Here is a 24,000-nt window from a genome sequence, read left to right as displayed (position 1 = left end):
TAGGAAAGGAGAGAGGAAAGAGAAGAGAAGGAGGGACGAGGAAAGAGAGAGAGACGGGGAAAGAGGGAGAGAGAGACGAAGGGAAAGAAAGAAGAGAGAGAGACGGGGGAAAGAGAGAGCAGAGAGGACGGGGAAAGAGAGAGAGAGAGACGGGGAAAGAGAGAGAGAGACGGGGAAAGAGAGAGAGAGACGGGGAAAGAGAAAGAGAGAGACGGGGGAAGAGAAAGAGAGAGACGGGGAAAGAGAGAGAGAGAGAGACGGGGAAAGAGAGAGACAGAGAGACGGGAAAGAGAGAGACAGAGAGACGGGAAAGAGAGAGAGAGAGACGGGAAAGAGAGGGCGCGTAAGAGAGGGGGAGAGAGAGAGAAGAGGGGGAGAGAGAGAAAAGGTGGAGAGAGAGCCGGAGAAGAGGAGAGAGGGAGAGAGTGAGAGAGAGAGAGTGTTGAAGCGTGAAGCTCTATCTACCATTGCAATACAGGAACGTTTCCAGTTTCCATTCAACTGGAACTGCAAACGGTAAACCGCGATCGCTATTTCATCAAAATAATGCTCATGTTGGTGCCGACACGACGCGAAGGGATGGGTCCTTATATGGTCAGCGAGAATAATTATGTCCCCTTGTTCGGTAAGGGTTTCAGGACACGACTTGGTCACTACAAAATAAAACACAATAAGGCAGGATATTTTAATTGAATTCAACTAATTATATAATAATTAGCAGAAATGAAACTAGAAGAATTAGAGACGGACAGATGGGCAACGCGAATGGTTAGAATAGGTTGGCAAAAATTCGAAAAGCCAGGGACAAAATGTGAACACACACAAATAATAATCCTTTTTGCTCGAGGCACAAGGTCTGAAGATTTGGGGGACCGGGGGACGAGTCGATTACATCGACCCCCAGTGTTTCACTGGTACTTATTTCATTGACCTTCGAAAGGATGAAAGGCAAAGACCACCTCGACGGAATTTGAACTCAGAACGTAAAGTCGGACGAAATGCCGTTAAGCATTTCGTTCGGCACGCTAATGATTCTGCTAGCTCACAGCCTTAATAATAATTCTTTCTACTGGAAGCACAAGGCCTCAAATTTGGGAGAAGGGATTAGGTTGATTACGTCGCTCCAGTGCGTAACTGCTACTTAAATTTATCGATCCCGAAAGGATGAAAGGCGAAATCGACCTCGACGGAATTTGAACTCAGAACGTAAGGACGGACGAAACGCCGTTAAGCATTTTGCCCGGTGTGCTAACGATTCTGCCAGAAATGAGGGCACGCCGGAAAATGGAATGGAAGTAGAATTACGTTTCGGGGTGAAACCCTTTATCAAAATTAGAATAAAAAGCAAGTTAAAAGAAATGAGAAGTTAGCCTTCTTCTGCATGCTGTATACCTGTGTATACACACACACACACACACACACACACACCAAAATTCACGTTATATAAGTTATGGAACGTTGTCTCCTTTCCACCCTCTACAGCAATGTATTTTTTGTGGGGCCGGGGGCGGCGGCAAACGGAAGGGCCGCTCCGGGCGGCACATACTGTGGCTAGTGTTTGTGAGGCATTCATTGCTGATTTGCTGTTATTGCAATAGGAGACTCAATTGCTCTGACCCCATTGGCGGGGGTTAATTAAGTCAATGGAGGTTTAGTGTGCGGTGTTTAGTTTGCATGTAGGTCAGGTTTCAGTAGGAAGTTTGGGATGATGATGGGGGAGGGGGACGGCCATCAGGTCCAAGATGTTTGAGAGGAACGACTAAAATGCAGGAACGTCTTTCATTCAGTTTCTCGTCCTTGTCTCTCGAGGTGAGTGATGGAGGAGAGAAAGTCTGCAGAGAGTTTGGGTTTTAAGAAGGCCTTCCTTTAACGGCGATTAAGGAGCGAGAAGGATGATGTTGTTAAGGACCGTCTCATTCACATTTGAGATGTTGGAAGGGTGTATGTTTGGATGACAGCTCACAGGGTCAGGAGATGTTCTTGGAGGGGGACTCGCTAAAGCGGACGTTCAAATTTCGGGAGAGGTCTTTGGAGAGGGAGAGAGGGAGGAGAGTGGGAGAGAGAGAGGAGGAGGAGGGAAGGGGAAAGAGGAGGGGGGGATTGTGTGTGGTGAGGAGGGCTGCATTTTGTTTTGACATCGAAATACGGAGAGGACATTGCAAGTGTGAGTTGCCAACTGTTTCAAGCTGCTTACCTATTACAATGTCTTTGCCATCGTTTAACGGAAAGGACTGAAAGAAAAAGAAAAATATATTTTAATAATGGAAAAATAAATGACAAAACTCACAGCGGATAATGTCGTCCTGTATATACAAAACAAATGGAATGGTCACGACTGGAATGGTTGAATGTAGGTTTGCTCAATCAGAGCCGACGTCAGGTTATACAAGAACAGCAACATCAGCTGATCAAATGATCGATCACTGCAGTATGGTTGGGCCTGCAAAAGGCCGTACGACTAAAGACAGAAAACAAAAGACTCCTTTTGCAAACAGCAATTTGAGAGTGAAAGGAGGAACAGTTCCACCAGCGGATCTCGAACCATCTGCCTATCGCTTGCCAGACGACTTTGTCACCGATAATCGTCATCGTCATGTACCGTACGCCTGTATGGCATCGAAGACACAAAACGAAAGCCATCCCAATGAAGATCCAGTTCTCCAGCTGTCTCTCCTCTCCAACCATCTCATCATATTCTCCATCCATGCCATTCTTTGCCAGACTCTCGACCTCCTTCCGACCCTCTCATCTTCCTTCTATTTTTTTTTTTACTTGCTTCAGTCAGTTGACTGCGGCCATGCTGGAGCACCGCCTTTAGTCGAGCAAATCGACCCCGGGACTTATTCTTTGTAAGCCTAGTACTTATTCAATCGGTCTCTTTTGCCGAACCGCTAAGTAACGGGGACATAAACACACCAGCATCGGTTGTCAAGCAATGCTAGGGGGACAAACACACACATATATATACATATATACGACAGGCTTCTTTCAGTTTCCGTCTACCAAATCCACTCACAAGGCATTGGTCGGCCAATAGACGAGCTTTTGTTTTTTTCTAGAAATAGCAGTTAAGTCTCCCTCACTCTATACATTATAGTCTTAAAACCTCCTCGATTCATCGTCGTTTCATCGCAGCGAATTGATGACATGAACATTTTTTTCCGATTAAGCGTCACCCCTCTGGTCGCTTTGCCTCTCCTGTCCAACCAACTCTTGATATTGTCCATCCGGACTGGGGTTAAACAACAACAGATACTAACAAATATGAAAAAAAAAAAAACCCCAACAAACTCACAAAAATATAAATAATTAAAAGCGAGAATTCCTTACCATAATCATGAGGTGTCCAAGAAGTGCCATTTTCCAAAAGGTTACTGAAAAGATACAAATTCATATCAAAGATAGCAATATATGGGAGATACTGGTTTTGTTAACCCTGAAAACTTGAACTCGTGTGGTCGAAGGTACGACTGCCTAAGACAGCGTTGTCGTAACCATGGAGTTTCAGGTTCGATCCGACTGTGTACCATGTTAGGCAGAGGTTGTTTGTGTAAGCCTCTTGTTGACTAATGTCTTGGAACATTTGGTTGACGAAAATTTGGCATGAAAGCAGTGCCATCTCAACAGCTTTTTGGCCTCTGAGAAAAGCAACGCACTCCCCCCCCTCCACTCCACATAAGCGCAGCAAACATTGATTAGCATTACTAATTAACGAAGTTATTGTAATTTTTAATTACAGTCGGCGGTTTCTTCTGTCTGACCGATTTGGGAAAAGAGGGGGCACTAAAAAATTACATAATCTGTGACAGTGTTTTACCATTATTTTTCTCAACGACAATCCTTCCCGCTATAGGAAGTATTGTGGTTGTAAAGGTTTACATGGCCATCCCCACTTAAAACACAAACAAAATGATTCCTCCGAGATTCCCAGCTGTATTATCATTACATAACGATCCTGGGAAACACTAGTAATAATCGATTAAATTGACCCCAGTATTTTATTTTTCTCCCCTCGATAAGGACAGAAAGTAAAGTTGACCTTTACGTAATTTGAACTCGGATCATGAAAGATTGGAACTAAATACTGAAATTGTAGTGAAACTGGATATGCTTAAAATGTTGGTATTTTATTAAATTATAATTAAGAAATAATGTTATTAGACTTATTCCCCATTGAGATTACAGAAATAGGTTTGAATGTTGAAGTAGGCAAAAAGCAGAAATATTTATTTCAAATTAATAAAACTTAGTCATAGATGTTAGTTCCCGGTCAGACAACACCAGAATAAAAGTGTTCCAGCCATGACCATTTCCTGGAATAATATATCTAAAACTACGTTATTCTATGTGGCCTTTCATTTTGAATACAGGGAGAAGACTTGGCTGCCGTTTTTAGCAAGTCGAGCGACCATTGGATCAGCTGGAGATTCTAAGAAAGGTAGAGTTGGTACTGAGTCGTTTGGTTGATAGAATTAGTTTGTATATTATTACGGTGACATGTATTTTTCTGTTGAGGAGGTCTAATAAAATCGAAACACTTCTACAATTATCTCTCTTTGTAGCTAAAAACCTTAATATCAGTCAGTGACATAATATTCCGATGTCCCTTGCATTGTTTCCTTGGTCCAACGTCACGAATATTTAAGGATGGGACGCAGTCTGTTCACGTGACCCTGGAGCAATGTTTCCCAACTGGTGCATCATGAAATTATCCGAGATGAGAATTATACACTAATTACGATAGAAAATTAATTAAAACCAATAAAGAAAAACGTTATTTTGTTGTGTCTCCGGAGAGTCTTTACGCAAATAATTCACGCAATGAATCCAATGCAAACCAAATGCAAAAACGAAACTGTTTCTAAACGAGTAAAGATCGAATGTCGCATCATTTCATTTTTCCAACCCCGATGCCATAAGGACCACCCTCCCCTACGCCGCGCTTCCTTGTTGTTGTCATATACCAAAACATGGACAAATGTTGAGGCAGCGGTGGAAACGGTTGGCCACCAGAATAATTATCTTTGTAATATTAACTCACACATTCTGCCGAGGTCGATTTTGCCTTTCATCCTTTCTGGGTCGATAAATTAAGTACCAGTTGCGTACTGGGATCGATCTAATCGATTTGCCCCGCCCCTCCCCCCAAATTTCGGACCTTGTGCCTAGAGCAGAAAAGAATATTTACTTTACACAAAGCCAAAACTTGGAAATGGGAATGATAGTCTATTAAATACACTCTCAGAGGAGTTGTTGAACAACGAAGGACAAAGTGGACTTCGGCAGGATTTTAACTCTGAACATTAAGGGCTGGATATAATACCAGCTTTCTGACGATTCTGTTTCTTTTCAACACAGACTCAATGCTAGAAATATGATGTGAGGGGAACAAGAGGTTATGTCGACACTTGTATTTGACAGGTATTTTATTTTTATCAACCTGAAAAAAAAAAAAAAAGGGCGAAGTCGCGGCAGGATTTGAGCTCAGAACACAGACGGTCATAACTAAACATGGGCTCCAAATTTTGCCACAAGGCCAGCAAGTTGGGGTAGGGGGTTAAGTCAATTACATCGACCCCAGTATGTCACTGGTACTTATTTTATCGACTCTCGAAAAGATGAAAGGCAAAGTCGACCTCGGCGGAATTTGAACTCAGAACGTAACGGCAGCCGAAATACCTATTTCTTTACTACCCACAAGGGGCTAAACACAGAGAGGACAAACAAGGACAGACAAACGGATTAAGTCGATTATATCGACCCCAGTGCGTAATTGGTACTTATTTAATCGGCACCGAAAGAATGAAAGGCAAAGTCGACCTTGGCGGAATTTGAACTCAGAACGTAGCGGCAGAAGAAATACCTATTTCTTTACTACCCACAAGGGGCTAAACACAGAGAGGACAAACAAGGACAGACAAACGGATTAAGTCGATTATATCGACCCCAGTGCGTAACTGGTACTTATTTAATCGACCCCGAAAGGATGAAAGGCAAAGTCGACCTCGGCGAAATTTGAACTCAGAACGTAGCGGCAGACGAAATACCGCTAAGCATTTCGCCCGGCATGCTAACGGTTCTGCCAGCTCGCTATCTTTTCTTTACTAAACATTGAAACTCTTTTTGGTTCGATGCTCCAACAAGTCTGCTAATGTTGCCAAGCAAACAGTTGAACCGATATAATCCGCAAGTTCCCACCACCAAAATTGGAGTTTTGTCTTGTGACTAAATTAAGAATTAATATTTAGGTCACGGGTGGACTGGCGAAATGGATTGAGGGTCTAAATACCTTGCGATGTTTAATTCTAGCCTTTTACATCGAATTCAAAACTACAAGGGTTCATCCATTTTTTCGACAATAACCAATAACAGTGATAATATAGTGACAGTCGATTCAATCCTACCGTGCCCTAGCCACCAAAATTACTTTGAGGTCATGTACCTGGAGTAGGAAAAAAGGTCGAGTTCCTTAGAGTGACATGTGGTGGTTGTTATCACTAGCTGTGTTAACCACGTGTTAACCCTTCACGAGCCCACAGACCATTCAAACATTTCGGGGTATTTCTTTGCGTAAAACCATGTCTACCTGCCCTGGACCCGTTTTAAATGAAATCTGGAAGGTAAAAAAAAAAGAAAAAAAAAAGAAAAAAAGAAAAGAAAAAAGAGCCAAGACAACTGTAGCTGGATTTGAACGCAGAAGGTCGGAAGTCGGCCTTTCACTATCTTTCTACATTTATTAATACGAACTTGGTGGAGGCGCAATGGCCCAGCGATTAGGGCAGCGGACTCGCGGTCATAGGATCGTGGTTTTGATTCCCAGACCGGGCGTTGTGAGTGTTTATTGAGCGAAAACACCTAAAAGCTCCACGAGGCTCCGGCAGGGAATGGTGGTGATCCCTGCTGTACTCTTTCACCACAACTTTCTCTCACTCTTACTTCCTGTTTCTGTTGTACCTGTATTTCAAGGGGCCGGCCTTGTCACTCTCTGTGTCACGCTGAATATCCCCGAGAACTACGTTAAGGGTACACGTGTCTGTGGAGTGCTCAGCCACTTACACGTTAATTTCACGAGCAGGCTGTTCCGTTGATTCGGATCAACCGGAACCCTCGTCGTCGTAACCGACGGAGTGCTTCCATAGCCAATACGAACTAACCCTAACTAACCTATGTATGGTCGTTCGACCTGCTAGGAATAGCAGCAAATCTCGAATCTCAATCTGCCACTGAAAATAGGTCACGCTGGATAATGCAGTCACGGATAAATATGATGGAGTGCTCATGGATGGAAAGCCGTTGATCATCAGTTTGTGCAATCAGACTTGAGTGTTGTTATCACTTGTTTTTGCATGCGAAAGTTAGGGACAAGATTTTCTAGAATCCTCCAACACACGCGAACACAAAATAGGATGGGATATCCTTAGTGTGGTCTTTCCAAAAAGCAGGGACATAATACGCAAAGGGGTGCTCGGTAGTTAAAATCTCTGGCGGCGAGCTGGCAGAAATGCTTAGCGGTATTTCGTCTGCGTTACGTTGTGAGTTCAAATTCCGCCGAGGTCGACTTTGCCTTTCATCCTTTCGGGGTCGATAAATTAAGTACCAGTTACGCACTGGGGTCGATGTAATCGACTTAATACCTATGTCTGTCCTTGTTTGTCCCCCTCTGTGTTTAGCCTCTTGTGGGTAATAAAGAAATAGGTAGTTAAAATCTCTGACGGTATTTTTTTTTTAGAAAAAAAATGGCTTTTGAAATTTTATCCATTTGGTAGGTAAGGTCTGGGCTACTCACCGTTGGGATCATTAAGGGCTAAAGCCCCCATGAAACAGTAATTATATCCACTCAAGATAAGATAAAGCTAAATCTGGTATTAATCAAATGGAAACTACAAAAAGTTACGACAAAATGTCAAATTAAAACAGCTTAAATCTTGCTAGCTTATCAATTAACCGCACCCCGTCAGGACCACACACTCATTGAGGATGTTTAATTGTAGCCGTTTACATTGAGTTCAAAACTACAAGGGTTCATCCATCTTGTGCTTCATCTTTTCGACGTGATGGTCATCAACAGTAACTATTTGGTTGGTGCATAATCATTGTGGCTTTTTTTCTTTGCCAACAAATTTTATTCAACAAAAACAATAAAAATATTTAACAAAGACATCTTTAAATGACAGTCTGACCGTCTGCCAAGCAAATGGGAAGCAGCAATTGAAGTAGATGGTGAATATGCTCCGGAATAATCATTTCAAGATGTTTTTGTTACATGTTGTTGTTTTTGTGGAATAAAATTTGTTGAAAAAAAGCCGCAATAATTATGCACCAACCCAATAATAGTGATAATACAGTGACAGCCAATTCAATCCCACCACGCCCCACCCATATAAACTACTTTGAGGTCATGTACTTCATGTACCCAGAAAAAGATTGGGTTTCCACCTATGAGCGAAATATTAAATGTGTGTGTGTATGTGTATATCTTTCTCTCTAGTTTCAGCTCAGAGCTGATGTATGAATATATATATATATATATATATATATATATATATATATATACTCTTTACTCTTTTCAGTCATTTGACTGCGGTCATGCTGGAGCACCGCCTTTAATCGAGCAACTCGACCCCGGGACTTATTCTTTTGTAAGCCCAGTACTTATTCTATCGGTCTCTTTTACCGAACCGCTAAGTTACGGGGACATAAACATACCAGCATCGGTTGTCAAGTAATGCTAGGGGGACAAACACAGACACACAAACACACATATATATATATATATACATACATACGACAGGCTTCTTTCAGTTTCCGTCTACCAAATCCACTCACAAGGCTTTGGTCGGCCCGAGGCTATAGTAGAAGACACTTGCCCAAGGTGCCACGCAGTGGGACTGAACCCGGAACCATGTGGCTGGTAAACAAGCTACTTACCACACAGCCAGTCCTGCGCCTATATATATATATATATATACATACATTAATGTTTTGCGTGGGAATTGTGCTGTTAATAACCTGGTCAGAAGTCAATGTACGTTTGCTTCGGAACGAAGCGTCGGTCGAGAACAGAATGGTAACATGAAATTTGTGTCGGCATTTTCTACATATGTTATGCTTTTTTGCTGGTTAATGCTTGTGTGTGTGTGTAAATGCTTTCCCAAAAATGCACTTCGTGTTTGAAGCTCTGATGAAGCACTGGAGCAATACTCAAGTATCCAACTACGAGTGCATTGCTTCTCATAGCAGAAACAGCTGTCAGCTAATGATGTACATAACAGAATTGTTTACTCTTTTGTCATTCGAGTTCCTTATTACCGTTCTGTTCTCAACTGACGCTTCTTCCTGAAGCATATGGATATTGAACATCCGGTTATTAGTATCACTTAGTGAAATCAGTGTGTGTGTGTGTGTCACAGGAAAATGAAAAACAAAAACCCAATCAGTATAGTTTAGAAACAAAGAACATTCAAAAGGTGGAAACCCAATGCCAGGTCTTCGAGTGTTGCCGTATGTATGGGGTAAGTGTCTTTAAATAAGGGACCTGGTTTGAAGACCAGCCATTGAGTGGACTCCAATAAAGATATACAAAGACAGGGTGGTGGTGTTAAACCAGGTTAACGCCAATCACACATAAACAAAGGGAAAGGTCTGCTCTGATGGGTTTCCACATCGTTTCCGTTTACCAGATTTTCGTTGCAAGGTTTTGGCCAATCTGAGGATACGGCCGAAGACATTTGTCAAAGATGCCGTATCGTAGGCTTGAACCTACAACCATGTGGTTGCAAGAGCGTAGGTAACGGTGCAGGGGCAATAGAGACTATCAGTCCCAGGTGGCACTTCAATGCGGGAGGCACTTTCGTGTCTACTTTGTTAGTCGCACACACTCTAGCTACGCCACTTCCTGGTTTTAAAGTGAGATTCTTAGCAACATAGTAAAACATTTATAAATTAATTCGAGACATTAACAGCGGAAGTATGGATTCGTCACGACAATATATACATGCTTAATATATATATATATGTGTTGAGTTCTTGAGCAAGGCACTTTATTTCACGTTGCTCCAGTTCACTCAGCTGTAGAAATGAGTTGCGACGTCACTGGTGCCAGGCTGTATCGACCTTTGTCTTTCCCTTGGATAACACTGGTGGCGTGGAGAGGGGAGGCTGGTATGCATGGGCGACTGCTGGTCTTCCATAAACAACCTTGCCTGGACTTGTGTCTAGGAGGGTAACTTTCTAGGTGCAATCCCATGGTCATTCATGACCGAAGGGGGTCTTTACCCTTTATATATATATATGTGTGTGTGTGTGTGTGTGTGGATATATGGATTTTGAGACAGAAAGTGACATATTTGAAGGAGAAGTGGAATACAGGACACTCGATCAACTCAGTTCCAGTATTTGGCCGTAAGTCAAGTTATTTTATCGAACACATTAATCGATATCTGACTGAACCGAGAACAGAAAACAGAAAGTGAAGAAATAAACTGAATGAATTGGAAAAAAAAAAAGTGGTCAGCCTTACTGGCAACGGCGTTCCTCATGGTTCTGCGAGTAAAGTCAACAAATATTGTCTTCCGAATAAATAAATATTTTTGGGGTGGGGTGGGGGAAGATAGATAATTTTTTTTTTTTTTTTTTTTTGTGGAAGACTTGTGTCTGTCCGTCTGGGTGAGGAATGGACAATATAAAAGAACTCCGTCCTTCACGAGAATCTTTTATATACAGGTGCGAGCGTGTGTGTATCTGCGCGCGCACGCACACATTATTCATCTTTTGCTCTTCGTTCAACGTTCAATTCCTGCCCTTTCTTAGATGCAAATTATCTCTCTATGCGTAATAATCCTTCCTACTGAAGGCACAAGGGCTGAAATTTGGGGGAGGGAGGGAGGGAGGGAGCTAGTCGACTATATCGACCCCAGGGTTTCAATGCTACTTATTTCATCGTAAGGCGGCGAGGGGCTGGCAGAATCGTTAGTGGGCCGGGAGAAGTGCTTAGCGGCATTTCGTCTGCCGCTACGTTCTGAGTTCAAATTCCGCCGAGGTCGACTTTGCCTTTCATCCTTTCGGGGTCGATTAAATAAGTACCAGTTACGCACTGGGGTCGATATAATCGACTTAATCCGTTTGTCTGTCCTTGTTTGTCCCCTCTGTGTTTAGCCCCTTGTGGGTAGTAAAGAAATAGGTACTTATTTCATCGACCCCGAAAGGACGAAAAGCAAAGTCAACCTGGCCAGAATTTGAACTCAGAACGTAGCGACAGACGAAATAGCACTAAGCATTTCGCCCGATGTGCTAACCATTCTGCCAAGCTCGTCGCCTTAATAATAAAAATAATAATGACGATGATGATTATGAAACAGTAAAAGCCAAAACCTCAGAATTTTTTGTGCCATTTTGCAAAAGATGTCCAAGTGCCGTTTAGTTGCTGATGGATTGTTGCTTGTTTATTTGGTGGTTTCCGAGGCATTAAGTTGATGAGAGAGAAATCTTCTCCTGGCTAGGGACCCAGTCTTTCGAAGTCAACTTTTTCCATGCAGAAGGATTTAACTCAACATTAATCTAACAAGACAACCAATCCCTCGTTAATATTACGTTGTTGCTACAGCTGGCCACATCGGGGCGAGAGTCCATGAGGAACTTCGGTTAAGCTTTGTTCACAGTTTGGGAGGCATTTGTACAACTGTACAAGAGACTCATGGGTGGATACTCCGGGTGTGCTAGGTGTGTGCTGCTCACCCATCGAAAATGGCAAATTCATTATACCTCTGCTTGAAATTTGCTGGCATTGGGAGTCCTCAAATAACACTTCACAACTCACAGCGCATTGTATCATAATATGGTACCGCGTGAATCGTAGGATAATGGATGAATGGCAAAGAATTACTGGCAAAGGGTGTGCGACAGCTTTGACAAGCACGGTCGCATGTTCGTTTTCGTGCCGAGAAGTCGTACGTTTAAATCAATTCAAGATTCACAAAGTAAAACCAATTTGTTTCACAGTAACTTTTTTCTTCCAATATCATCCAATAACTTCGATCTCAATTTGTTTTCAAAACTAATAACAAAGTGGTTCGTTGTACGATGAGGTTATCCAACATTTTATGTCTCAAACAAGAAGAATAACACTTACATATAAGTAATTGTATGCGCATAAGAGAATTATGGCTTATTTTAGAATGCTGGCAATTTATAGGGTATTAGAAATTCAGTTTAAGGCGGCGAGCTGGCAGAAACGTTAGCACGCCGGGCGAAGTGCTTAGCGGTATTTCGTCTGCCGTTACGTTCTGAGTTCAAATTCCGCCGAGGTCGACTTTGCCTTTCATCCTTTCGGGGTCGATTAAATAAGTACCAGTTATGCACTGGGGTCGATATAATTGACTTAATCCGTTTGTCTGTCCTTGTTTGTCCTCTCTGTGTTTAGCCCCTTGTGGGTAGTAAAGAAATAGGTATTTCTTCTGCCGCTACGTTCTGAGTTCAAATTCCGCCAAGGTCGACTTTGCCTTTCATTCTTTCGGTGCCGATTAAATAAGTACCAATTACGCACTGGGGTCGATGTAATTGACTTAATCCGTTTGTCTGTCCGTGTTTGTCCCTTCTGCGTTTAGCCCCTTGTGGGTAGTAAAGAAATAGGTATTTCGGCTGCCGTTACGTTCTGAGTTCAAATTCCGCCTTTCATCGTTTCGGGGTCGATAAAATAAGTACCAGTTATGCACTGGGGTCGATGTGATTGACTTAATCCCTTCCCCCAAGTTTGAGGCCTTGTGCCTAGAGTAGAAAAGATTAGAAATCCAGTTTACTTCAGAGCCCTATATTTGTATCCCAACTGAATTAGGTTCCCATTATTTACATTTTGGATAGAAATACAAATGTTTGTTCGCCTGATTTGAGTAATTTAGCAAATTTAAAGTGATTTCTTTTGTGCTGTAAGCCATTTACTATTTCTGTGATGCCCTTCCCCCTTCCCTTGATGCCCTAAACACGTGCTTATTTAGCTCAACGGTTAATCCAGCGCTGTTTATTGGTGAATGCTTTTTGAAATTTCTGCAGTTGGTTGGTGGGTCTTGGGCAATAGAGAGATCAAAGTTATGGTTAATCGTCCGCTCGACTCAACAACCAGGAAATTCCAGAAACTGTATCAACATTCCTGTCGGATCTTTTAAAGTAAATATTCCCAGTTTCCAGTTCCTGGGTAAAATTTTGTTTGGGTCCATTTCTTTTCTCTTTCTACCTTCCTTTTTTTCTCTTTTTGGCCATCGATTACAATTCCTACTTCACCTTCCAGTCATTCCTCGTCGACGCATAATAATCGATTGGCAAGCTGGCTGAAACGGTAGCACGCCGGGCGAAATGCTTAGCGGTACTTCGTCTGCGTTACGTTGTGAGTTCAAATTCCGCCGAGGTCGACTTTACCTTTCATCCTTTCGGGGTCGATAAATTAAGTACCAGTTACGCACTGGGGTCGATGTAATCGACTTAATACCTATGTCTGTCCTTGTTTGTCCCTTCTATGTTTAGCCCCTTGTGGGTAATAAAGAAATGGGTATTTCGCTTGTCGTTACGTTGTGAGTTCGAATTCCGCCGAGGTTGACTTTGCCTTTCATCCTTTCGGGGTCGATAAATTAAGTACCAGTTACGCACTGGGGTCGATGTAATCAACTTAATACCTATGTCTGTCCTTGTTTGTCCCCTCTATGTTTAGCCCCTTGTGGGTAATAAAGAAATAGGTACTCCTGTGTTGTGACATTCATCTTCTTGGTAGTCAATACTCTAAGTGGAAACTGGAGGTTCTTCAGCTAATCAATGGGGAGCGCTGCTGTGATGGGAAAATCTGTGTATTTCTCGCGTTCTGAAAGACAACTGGAAATATTCCGGCACGTCTTGAACAACTTTGGTTTCGCTTCATATTTACGGTTTTTGCTCTTTTTTTTTTACCTTTTTGCCATCAGTCCTTTCTTGTCACTTCAGCCTCTATTAGTTCTTTGTCATCACAAGGTGGTGGGTGTAGTGGTGCGAGGAGGCCCCTGTCTGGCCCTGGTCGGTCTCTAAGGCATCGGCACCCAACACCTAACCCGAGGAATGTTTTTCAGCCATCATCAGATTTTGGACCGGTGGGTTTTCTGGAGACTACAATTTCTGGGTCCTGCTCCTTCTATTTTTTTGTTTTTTTTGTTGTAGTCGATCGCCTCTCTTCGTTCTCCTGTTATTGTTGTTGTTGGCTCTGTTGCTGTCCATTGCCCCCTCTCCTCGTCCTCTGCCTTTCTAGCCCCGCAAAATTAACCTCTCCCCAATACCAAGTGGATTTTATTGTTACACAGGTAACAGCAGGGGTTTTCTGCCCTGCAACAACCAGTCTTACCGATTCTCTCTCTGCACCAACGATACGGTGCAGTTCTTAAATATCTTTCTGGTTATCGGGGATCGTCAGAACTCGTATGCCACACCCGCAACCAACGGTAACAGTATGTCGACGGGCAAAAGCTGCCAAGAGTGCGCCGTGAAGGTAGCGACCAACCAAAATTCTCTGTCCTTTCCAGTATCTCTGTCATCTTTTGCCTTCTAAAGGCCACAGATCGAAGCAGCGAATGGTACGCAGATGTGTGACACACCACCATCATTTAAGGTGGCGAGCTGGCAGAAACGTTAGCACGCTGGGCGAAGTGCTTAGCGGTATTTCGTCTGCCGTTACGTTCTGAGTTCAAATTCCGCCGAGGTTGACTTTGCCTTTCATCCTTTCGGGGTTGATTAAATAAGTACCAGTTACGCACTGGGGTCGATATAATCGACTTAATCCGTTTGTCCGTCATTGTTTGTCCTCTCTGTGTTTAGCCCCTTGTGGGTAGTAAAGAAATAGGTATTTCGTCTGCCGCTACGTTCTGAGTTCAAATTCCGCTGAGGTCGACTTTGCCTTTCATCATTTCGGGGTCGATTAAATAAGTACCAGTTACGCACTGGGGTCGATATAATCGACTTAATCCGTTTGTCCGTCATTGTTTGCCCCCTCTGTGTTTAGCCCCTTGTGGGTAGTAAAGAAATAGGTATTTCGTCTGCCGCTACGTTCTGAGTTCAAATTCCGCCAAGGTCGACTTTGCCTTTCATTCTTTCGGGGTCGATCAAATAAGTGCCTTTCGTTATGGCCATTAGTCACACTCTCCCCTACATCTTCTTCGTTCCATGGAAATAACACCTTTCAATGCATCGGGTTTAGTTTCTAATAATCAATTTCCCAATCGTTGGATTGGGAAAAGTGTATTTTCTTTTAATTGAACTCATTTTTATAACACCCATCGCCTAACGCATGCGCATAAGTGCTATTCCATGAAATATTCACGCTTATTTACGTGGAAGATATATGCAATTTATATAAAGGTCGTATCATACGTATGGGATATTTTTGTTTTGTTTATAGGGAAAAACGGAAAACTAAGAGTGAATAATTATTTTGAGAGTGCATATTTTGACTTTACCAATTTCCCTTTCTTAAAAGTGGCTTTGGCACACTTTTCAAGGCCAAACTCCATCCCGATATCATCACTGAATCCTTTCACGGTATGTAATAATCCTTCAAGCTCTTCATCATCTTTGCCATATAGCTTTAAATCATCCATATAAAATAGATGGCTTATTTTCCTATTGTCAATTTTGTAGCCATATCCTGTTCTATTCAGTTCACTTGAGAGCGGTATTAGTGCTATGCAGAAAATTAGTGGTGAAAGTGAGTCACCTTGGAAAATTCCACAGTTTATGCTAATGTTGTTTGAGCACAATACTCAATTAGAATGATATAATTGGAACTTCGTGTTCCATAGTGATATATTATACTTTAAAAAATCTGAAATCACAGGAGAAATTTTGAAAATGTCCAGCGATTTCTGAATCCACGAATGCGGTATGCTGTCAAAGGCTTTTTTATAATCAATCCATGAAGATTTATAAGTCTATAAAATTGTGCATAAAGTGTATATACAAAATGCATAAAGTGTATATACAAAGTGCATCAAGTAATCATCGTATTCCAATTTCTTTCAGTTTTCAATGTGTAGCAGATGAACGACTCAGACACAACAGAGGCTACGTTTTCTGTTCCTTTTTTAGATAAAGTTTTCAGAAATAACCAATTAGGCTTACCATTAATTCCGTGAAATATTCACGACTGCCGCCAGATCAGGACAAATGTGAATATTTGTTTTGTCACTTTACTTTGTCAGCTTTATTAAAAAAAGAAAAATGATGCTTTTCTTTACAAAATTTTCGAAAATATCTTCAAATCTTAAAAGGGACAGATACGAACCCATTACTTACCTTTTCGGTTAGCCTCGCTTACCGCCACCTCGGTGGAATAGACCACATTAATATATAAGCAAACGAATGCTTTCAATATAATATAATATAATATAATATAATATAATATAATATAATATATATATATACAAATTGAGATAGGGGTTGTAAATGCAACCCTCCATGGGATAACATATATCCAATATACTGCTAATGAAGTACCCAACAAAGTTAATACATAAATGTTAATGATTGCGATGCAATCAATTCATTTACTGTATTATATGGGCAAAGGTAAAATGATTTACCACAAATTACTAATACAAGATAAGAAAATGGAGAAATACATCTAAATCAAATATTAATTACCAGATAATACTCAATCACATACTTTATTAAACCACCACATAAGAGACTGTAGGGTTAAATATAAAAAGCAGAACAAATCAGTGTACATAAAGGAATGTACATAAAAAAGTGTACATAAAAGAGTAATGTTGTATAATAAGTAGAATATATATAAAAAAGAGAATATAAATATAAGTAAATATAAATATAAGTATAGATTATATCTTATAGCTGTTTCGGTACACTTTTTTATGTATATTCCTTTATGTACACTGATTTGTTCTGCTTTTTATATTTAACCCTACAGTCTCTTATGTGGTGGTTCAATAAAGTATGTGATTGAGTATTATCTGGTAATTGATATTTGATTTAGATGTATTTCTCCATTTTCTTATCTTGTATATATATATATATATATATTTAAGGCTTAATGACAGAATGTCTTCTTTTTCGATCTCAGGGCAAACGGGATGACAGGGAAATATAGTTGGGATATGAAAATGTTCGAAAGCTTGTTTTGATTAAACAGAAGCGAGGTAATCTTTCTGGTAATCCCTTTGAAGGCACCAGTTCTCCCAAAATACAACTAATAACAACAACAACAATATTAGTTATAATAATAATAATTATTATTATTATTTTAATTTTTTTTATTTTAATTTTTTTAATAATTTTTTTAAAAATAATTTTTATGTACAACACAACCCCCCCCCCCCAAAAAAAAACAAACAAAAAACCCCCAAATATATGGCACAGAACTTCCAACCTGTTGTCTCTTGAGGTCTCTGGGTGAGACTTGGAGCCAACTTGTACAGACATAAAGCAAAAGTCAAACATAGAATAATAATAATAATAGTAATATTTCGACAGTTTCTCAAAAAAAAATGTAGAACTATAAGGAGCTTGAGATTGATATATCTGGGGTATGGCATTTAAAAACCAAAACCACCCCTGTTGTTGTGGGTACCCTGGGAATGATGAAAGGCAGTGACAAATGTTTTTGACCGGATCCCTGGGAAACCAACAATCTTTGAGACTCAAGGAATTGTGTTGACACCAGCCGCCGACATCACATTCTCAGTCAGTTTCTTTCCATCTCATACATTTCTTAGATCTTTGGTTGAGACTCGGTCAGAAGATGAAATAAAATGCAAATTAATCGGAAAATAATAATTATAAGAATGCTTAGCGACATTTCTTCCGGCTCGAAGTTTTGAGTTCAAATCCTGCCTTTCATCCTTTCGGGGTGGGGTGGGAGGTGTTCGATAAGATAAAGTCCGAGTCGACTATTTGTGTTAGTGTAGTCGACCAACCCCCTCAACCCCCCTTTATTTGCTAAAGTTTGGAATAAAATCATTTATTATCAAAGACCTTTATTATTTCATTTGCTCATTTAGAACGTAGCACAGATTCTCGATGTTTTCGGCAAATTGTCTCCGAATTCCAGTGAGCTGCGATGGAAACCGTTTTTGGTTGGCTGGGAATGGTATTGTAGAAAAATGGTCGGGAATCTTTCACGTGAATCACTGGAGGATCTGTTCTGGTATTTCTTACTTCCACTGGCACCCAATAAGGGAGTCGGACTGGAAGTTGCCTGAAACAAATCACAAGGAATAATAATAATAATAATAATAATAATAATAATAATAATAATAATAATAATAATAATAATAGTATAATAATAATAATAATAATAATAATAATAATAATAGTAATAATAATAATAATAATAATAATAATAATAATAATAATAATAATAATAAATGAAGCTCCTGTATGAAGATTGGTGGTAATTTTTTTTTTTTTAATGAAAACTTAATAATTTAACTTTACTTGAAAAGAAAATTTCTAACAGTACACCGAATCGCTTGTCCAATGGTTATACAGGAAGCGCGCCCGTCAGGAGGCTGCCAGACTGATGGCGAAAATTTTTCAAATGGCAGAATATCTTCCCCGAATACGAACCTGGAAGGTCACTTAAACGGGATTTGTCCCAAATTAAGCCCCCAAAGTTCACCACCACAACGACCAGAAAATCAAAAAAGTAAAAAACTAAATGGAATCGGGAAGAATATAAAGAAGTAATATATGCTTATTACTTTGCATTAAGTAGGCCAACCCAAGAGAAACACACCGCAAACTCCTACAGAATTTGGAGGAGCCGGAATCCAGACCAAACCTAGATGAAAACAGATTAGCAAATGTTAGAAGAGATATCTTCAGAAATACCAAACTCACAGATGCAGAATTAACCTCTATTAAAAAAGTGGTAGAGAATGACCTAAATGTAAGTCAGGAAAGAAATAACGAAGCTGAGGAGAGGAATGTTGGGCCACAAGCATTAACTGAAAGGCGACCATCTGCCGAAACGACTCAAGATCCTGAAGAAAAAGGAAAATGTAATGACCCTAGAAAAAACAGACCGGAAAATGATGTCGAAACAGAATTTGAAGACCACATGTTTGTTAAACAACACAGAAAATCTATCATTGAAATGAAGCAAGAAGTTCTGAATGAGCTTGTAGTTGTAGGGCATACAACTATGAATGATAGGGAACCACTCCATAAACTCTCAAATGCACACCAACATAAAACACAAATAAAAATTGGCAACTGCGTTACACAAGAAATCATACAACAACTAAAACCCGAAATGAAATTATTTACTCTGTCGCTAAGGCAATCGAAAGATGCTGTTTAACACCCAAAAAGCCAACAATACCAAATTCGAAAAGAAAATCAAACTGGAGGAGTAGAATTGAAACTGAAATTGAATCATTGCGAAGGGAGATATCAATATTAACTGAGCTAATCTCTGGAAATGATGTACGAGGGACGTTCAATAAGTAATGCCTCTGACCCACTTGCAGTTGTTTGATCTAGCTGAAATTTTGCATGTGCAATCATTTATATCTCTATAGAGTAAGTGGCAAATTACAGCTCTGAATTAATTGTGGTTTCTGATTTACAGGTGTTTGAACCGAGTCAAGTGTGAAATGGAGCCTGTTGAGTGTCGAGCAGTGATCCTGTTTTTGTATTTGAAAGGACGCACACCACGGGAGACTTTTGATGAAATGAAAGTAACTTATGGTGATGATGCCCCATCATATGACCTTGTAAAACGCTGGCATCGTGAATTCAAACATGATCAGAACTCTGTGGAAACAGCTCCCAGATCTGGTCGCCCCTTCTGCCATTGATGATGGATCTGTCCGTCAAGTTGAGGCTGCCATTTTGGAAGATCGACGCATAATTATTCGCCAAATAGCCCATGAGGTCAAAATTAGTACCGGGTCTGTGGAAACTATCATTCATGACCATTTGCATATGCAAAAGGTGTCTGCCAGATGGATTCCCAGGTTGCTCACGCCTTTCCAGAAGCAAGAACGCGTCGAGTGCTCGAGGGTGAATTTGAGATGTGCCAAGAAGATGAGTCAAAATTTTTCAAAAGACTGATTACACAGGATGAACCTGGGTCCATCACGATGATCCAGAGATCAAAGCCCAGTCAATGCAGTGGAAGCACCGTGACTCACCCCCTCCAAAGAAGGTAAGGGTGCAGCCCTCCGCTGGCAAGGTCATGCTCACAGTCTTCTGGGACCAGGACGGAGTAGTGATGACAGATTTTCTGGCAAAGGGTACCACAATTGCAGGAGCCTATTATGCTTCACTTTTGAGGAAATTAAGAGAAGTTATCAAAATCAAGAGGCGGGGCAAGATCAGCAAAGGCATCCTCCTCCTGCAGGACAACGCTCCGGTCCACAACTCGCTTGTCGCCAGATCAGAGGCACAGGCGTATGGCTATGAACTCCTCCCCCATCCCCCTACTTTCCTGACCTTGCACCCTCTGATTTTCACCTCTTCCCAGGCATGAAGTTGTTTTTGAAAGGAAAGCGTTTCCCAGATGATGCAGCCTTGATTTCTGAAGTCACGTCGTGGTTGGAGGACCAAGCTGGGGGTCTTCTACAAAAACGGTCTCCAGAGCTGCATCAAACAATGGGAGAAATGCGTAACTCTGGGTGGTTCCTATGTAGAAAAAGACTAATAACTGTGCCAAGTTTCGTTGCTCTACTGCTATGGGAAGTGGGTCAGGGACATTACTTATTGAACGCCCCTCGTAGCTTTTGAATGCCGTCGAACTTGTCTCGTGTATGGAATCGCTATGCCGTCCCAGACCTGGGAATAGTTGGCCAATAATATTCTAATCCCCATTAAACTTATTGTGTACAAGCATCCAGTTTCTGGCGGCTCTTATATTCGACTGCAGTTGTCTTCGTTTATTCGAATACAATTTTATCCCCTAATACAATTTTGATAAGTTACACCTGACATTAACAAACAACTAACGTTAGACATCAACCCAGATTTGTTCTACAGAGAAACTTACTTCAGTCCAAAAATATTTCCTTCCACTTGCATCAACCAGCCATTTTTTCTCAGATTCTGCCTGTAGCTGTCTGGATTGTATAACTCAGCTTCTTTCAAGGCTAAAGATCGGACTTTCTTACATGTCAACGTTATTTCTTGACCTTCCTCGTAGTTCAACACAGAAATCCTGTTTTTTTCGTCATCACATCTTTCTTTAGAAATAGCTTCTGTAAGAGAATTCCCCGGTGAGTCATTTTGCGAAATTCTATGATCTGCTGAAGAGAAGTCAACATCGTTATGAGGAGTTTTCCTCGATTGGTTCAGCTGTTCATTTGTTAAGACCAAACCTTCGCTTCTTTTTGGTGATCGTGTCTTGTTGAAAAGGTGCTTGTTTTGAACAGACGAAACAACATGGCAAGTACTGGGCCGTTTAGGTTGGTCTGGAACCCGGTACTCCCGGCATTGACTTCGATGAAATGTGGATTGTCTTTGGAAAACAAATGGTTTGGAACTGGACCTGCTGGAGCCAGGGGCACTTTTACAACGACTGAGGAACTCTTTGGGTGTCATTTCCAGCTCTGTTTGAAGGGCAGTTTTCTGGCGAATTATTCCACCAATGGTCGGGATTCCACTGTTGAAGGGTCTACAGCTCTTGGGTCTTTGGTTCCGGTAGAGGCACTCGGTCACTGAAAAATAAATTTTGATAACGGTAAAGAAAGAAAGGAAGAAAGAACGAAAAGACAAACACACCCCACGCCACACTCCTCACTCTCGCAAAGAAAAAGAAAGCATCCGTAAACCAATTCCATTCTTAGTCCAGGTATAATCTGTGTGTGTGTGTGTTTGTGTGTGTGAGTGTGTGTGTTTGTGTGTATCTGTGTGCATGTATGTGTGCGTGCGTGTGTGCGTGCGTGCGCTCTGCCCCAATTGTGGTCTCAAGGTCGTGAACTGGCAGAATCGTTTAGCACGCCGGACCAAATGCCTAGCGGTATTTCGTCTGTCTTTACGTTCTGCGTTCAAATTCCGCCGAAGTCGACTTTGCCTTTCATCCTTTCGAGGTCGATTAAATACCAGTTACGCACTGGGGTCGATATAATCGACTTAATCCGTTTGTCTGTCCTTGTTTGTCCTGTCTGTGTTTAGCCCTTTGTGGGTAGTAAAGAAATAGGTATTTCGTCTGCCGTTACGTTCTGAGTTCAAATTCCTCTGAGGTCGACTTTGCTTTTTATCCTTTCGGGGTCGATAAAAATAAGTACTCCGAAATTGCTGGCCTTGTGTCAAAATATGAAATCAATATTATAATGAAGTCAAGGGTGTCTGCATCTGTGAATAACAGCAGAAGTCCCAGAATTGTGCAGAAATATCGTTAACAATCTGTCTGTCTGTCGGTCTCTCTCTCTGTATGTAGATATATACACACACAGACATGCGGGAAGTAAATAGACACCTTTAATTTTCAAAGTCTTTCATTTAATACGCAAAGCGAACAATTGAAATGTAATCGATAGGTAGGACTACATACTTTAGTATTTAATTGACATTCCCCTTGCAGTTTTTTATGAATTTTTGTGTATTTATAAATCTTCGTATGTTTATATATTTATAAATTCTTATAAATTGTTATCGTGGTTCATGTATGTGAACGCATCTATACATACTGTGGAGAATTTCGATAATTTGAAATGGACTGAATGAATATATACACCGATCTCTGAAATTTGCTTCTCTCCTTAATTTTATATTCCTGAAGTTCCATTTTGAGGGCTAATTGGTTGAACAGCATCAAGTAGATGACTATATCATTTACCCCTTCATTATATATAGTAGATATATATATATATATATATATATATATATAATCTTTCTCCCCTACTCTCTGTCTGCCGTCTCTCTCGTTGTAGACTCCATCAATAAAGATAACTATTAACGTCTAAACTAGTGCGAATGGCTATTTTTTCTCGAATTAAACTAAAATCTCATTAGATTGATTCCGTTTCTTTTCTGTCCACTGAGAAATAAAATCGACTGTGGGGTGGGGAACCACTATCTTTTTCTTCTCACTGCAAACCAAAAATTATGTACCATATCTATAAAAGGCATGATGTGTTAGTGTGTGTGTGTACGTGATTGTAATTTAAGCACGTCCACAAATTAGTACGCATGTCGCTCAAATTTTAGGAGGATATTCGTCAACATCCTATCTGGGTTTTGTCAATTCATTTTTTCCCGAGGCACCCGCGGATAGCGTAAAAATCTATTTTCAGCCATAGCTTTTAGCCATAGAAAAAATATCGGCCTTAGCTTTTTTGACGGCGTCAAACAAAAAATATAAGATAAAGAAGTAGAGAAGCTGAGAGACAGAAAGAAAAGTAGAGAAAGAGAAAGTGAGAGAGAGAGAGAGAGAGAGAGAGAGGAGAGAGAGAGAGAAAGTAAGTGACGACGTTCATAAAAAACAAAATGTAAAATGTTTTGTTTTTTGTTTTTGAAAGACACTATATTTTATAATCATAGTATATATACTTTCTCACACAATAATTACAATATATTTATTTTAAATCATTTATTTATTTTAAATCGTTCATCTTTCTACCTCCTCTCTCTCCCTCACACACACATTACTTTGGGTGCGAAAGAGTTTTGTTTTTATTTTACGCTGAGTAAAAAAGTGTTTTGTTGACAATTCATTTATTTAACAACAAAGAAACAAAGAGGTGAGTAATAATTTGTCAGTGAATTACACAATATAAATGAGTACAATTTGCGAGGCTTCCACCACACACCACTCCGTTTCACAGACCACAAAAAGGGTTTTGAGGCCAGAGCAGTTGATTCCACGCAACCCGCCCCCCATTTTTTTCATAGTGAAAATCGGGCGAGTGTTAATCTACAAATTTAACAACATTTTCTCCATTCATTTCTGTTTATGAACATGTATGCGTGCACAAAACATGCAATAGGTGTACGTACGTACGTGTATGTTTGTTCGTGTCTATTGCCCATATATATTTA

The 24,000-nt window shown here is 40.6% G+C and overlaps 2 protein-coding genes across 2 annotated transcripts in view; both read right to left on the bottom strand.

Moving 5' to 3' along the window:
* LOC118768025 overlaps positions 1–10,707 on the bottom strand; it is a 30,829-nt gene extending 20,122 nt beyond the window's left edge. The window contains exons 1-4 of the mRNA XM_036513699.1: positions 10,520–10,707; positions 3,331–3,374; positions 2,195–2,231; positions 466–653 (exon numbers count right to left, since the gene is read on the bottom strand). Coding sequence (XP_036369592.1) covers positions 466–653; positions 2,195–2,231; positions 3,331–3,374; positions 10,520–10,538 — 288 coding nt within the window. The 5' untranslated portion in view covers positions 10,539–10,707. The remainder of the gene's footprint in view (positions 1–465; positions 654–2,194; positions 2,232–3,330; positions 3,375–10,519) is intronic.
* A 7,272-nt stretch (positions 10,708–17,979) lies between these two features.
* Positions 17,980–24,000, bottom strand: part of LOC115224896 — a 19,798-nt gene continuing 13,777 nt past the window's right edge. The window contains exons 3-4 of the mRNA XM_029795853.2: positions 21,011–21,677; positions 17,980–18,217 (exon numbers count right to left, since the gene is read on the bottom strand). Coding sequence (XP_029651713.1) covers positions 18,013–18,217; positions 21,011–21,677 — 872 coding nt within the window. The 3' untranslated portion in view covers positions 17,980–18,012. The remainder of the gene's footprint in view (positions 18,218–21,010; positions 21,678–24,000) is intronic.

This window comes from Octopus sinensis, linkage group LG26, assembly GCF_006345805.1.
Source record: "Octopus sinensis linkage group LG26, ASM634580v1, whole genome shotgun sequence".
Lineage (NCBI taxonomy): Eukaryota > Metazoa > Mollusca > Cephalopoda > Octopoda > Octopodidae > Octopus > Octopus sinensis.
The sequence above is the reverse complement of the archived record's forward strand: the minus strand, read 5'-3'. Positions and strand labels throughout refer to the sequence as shown.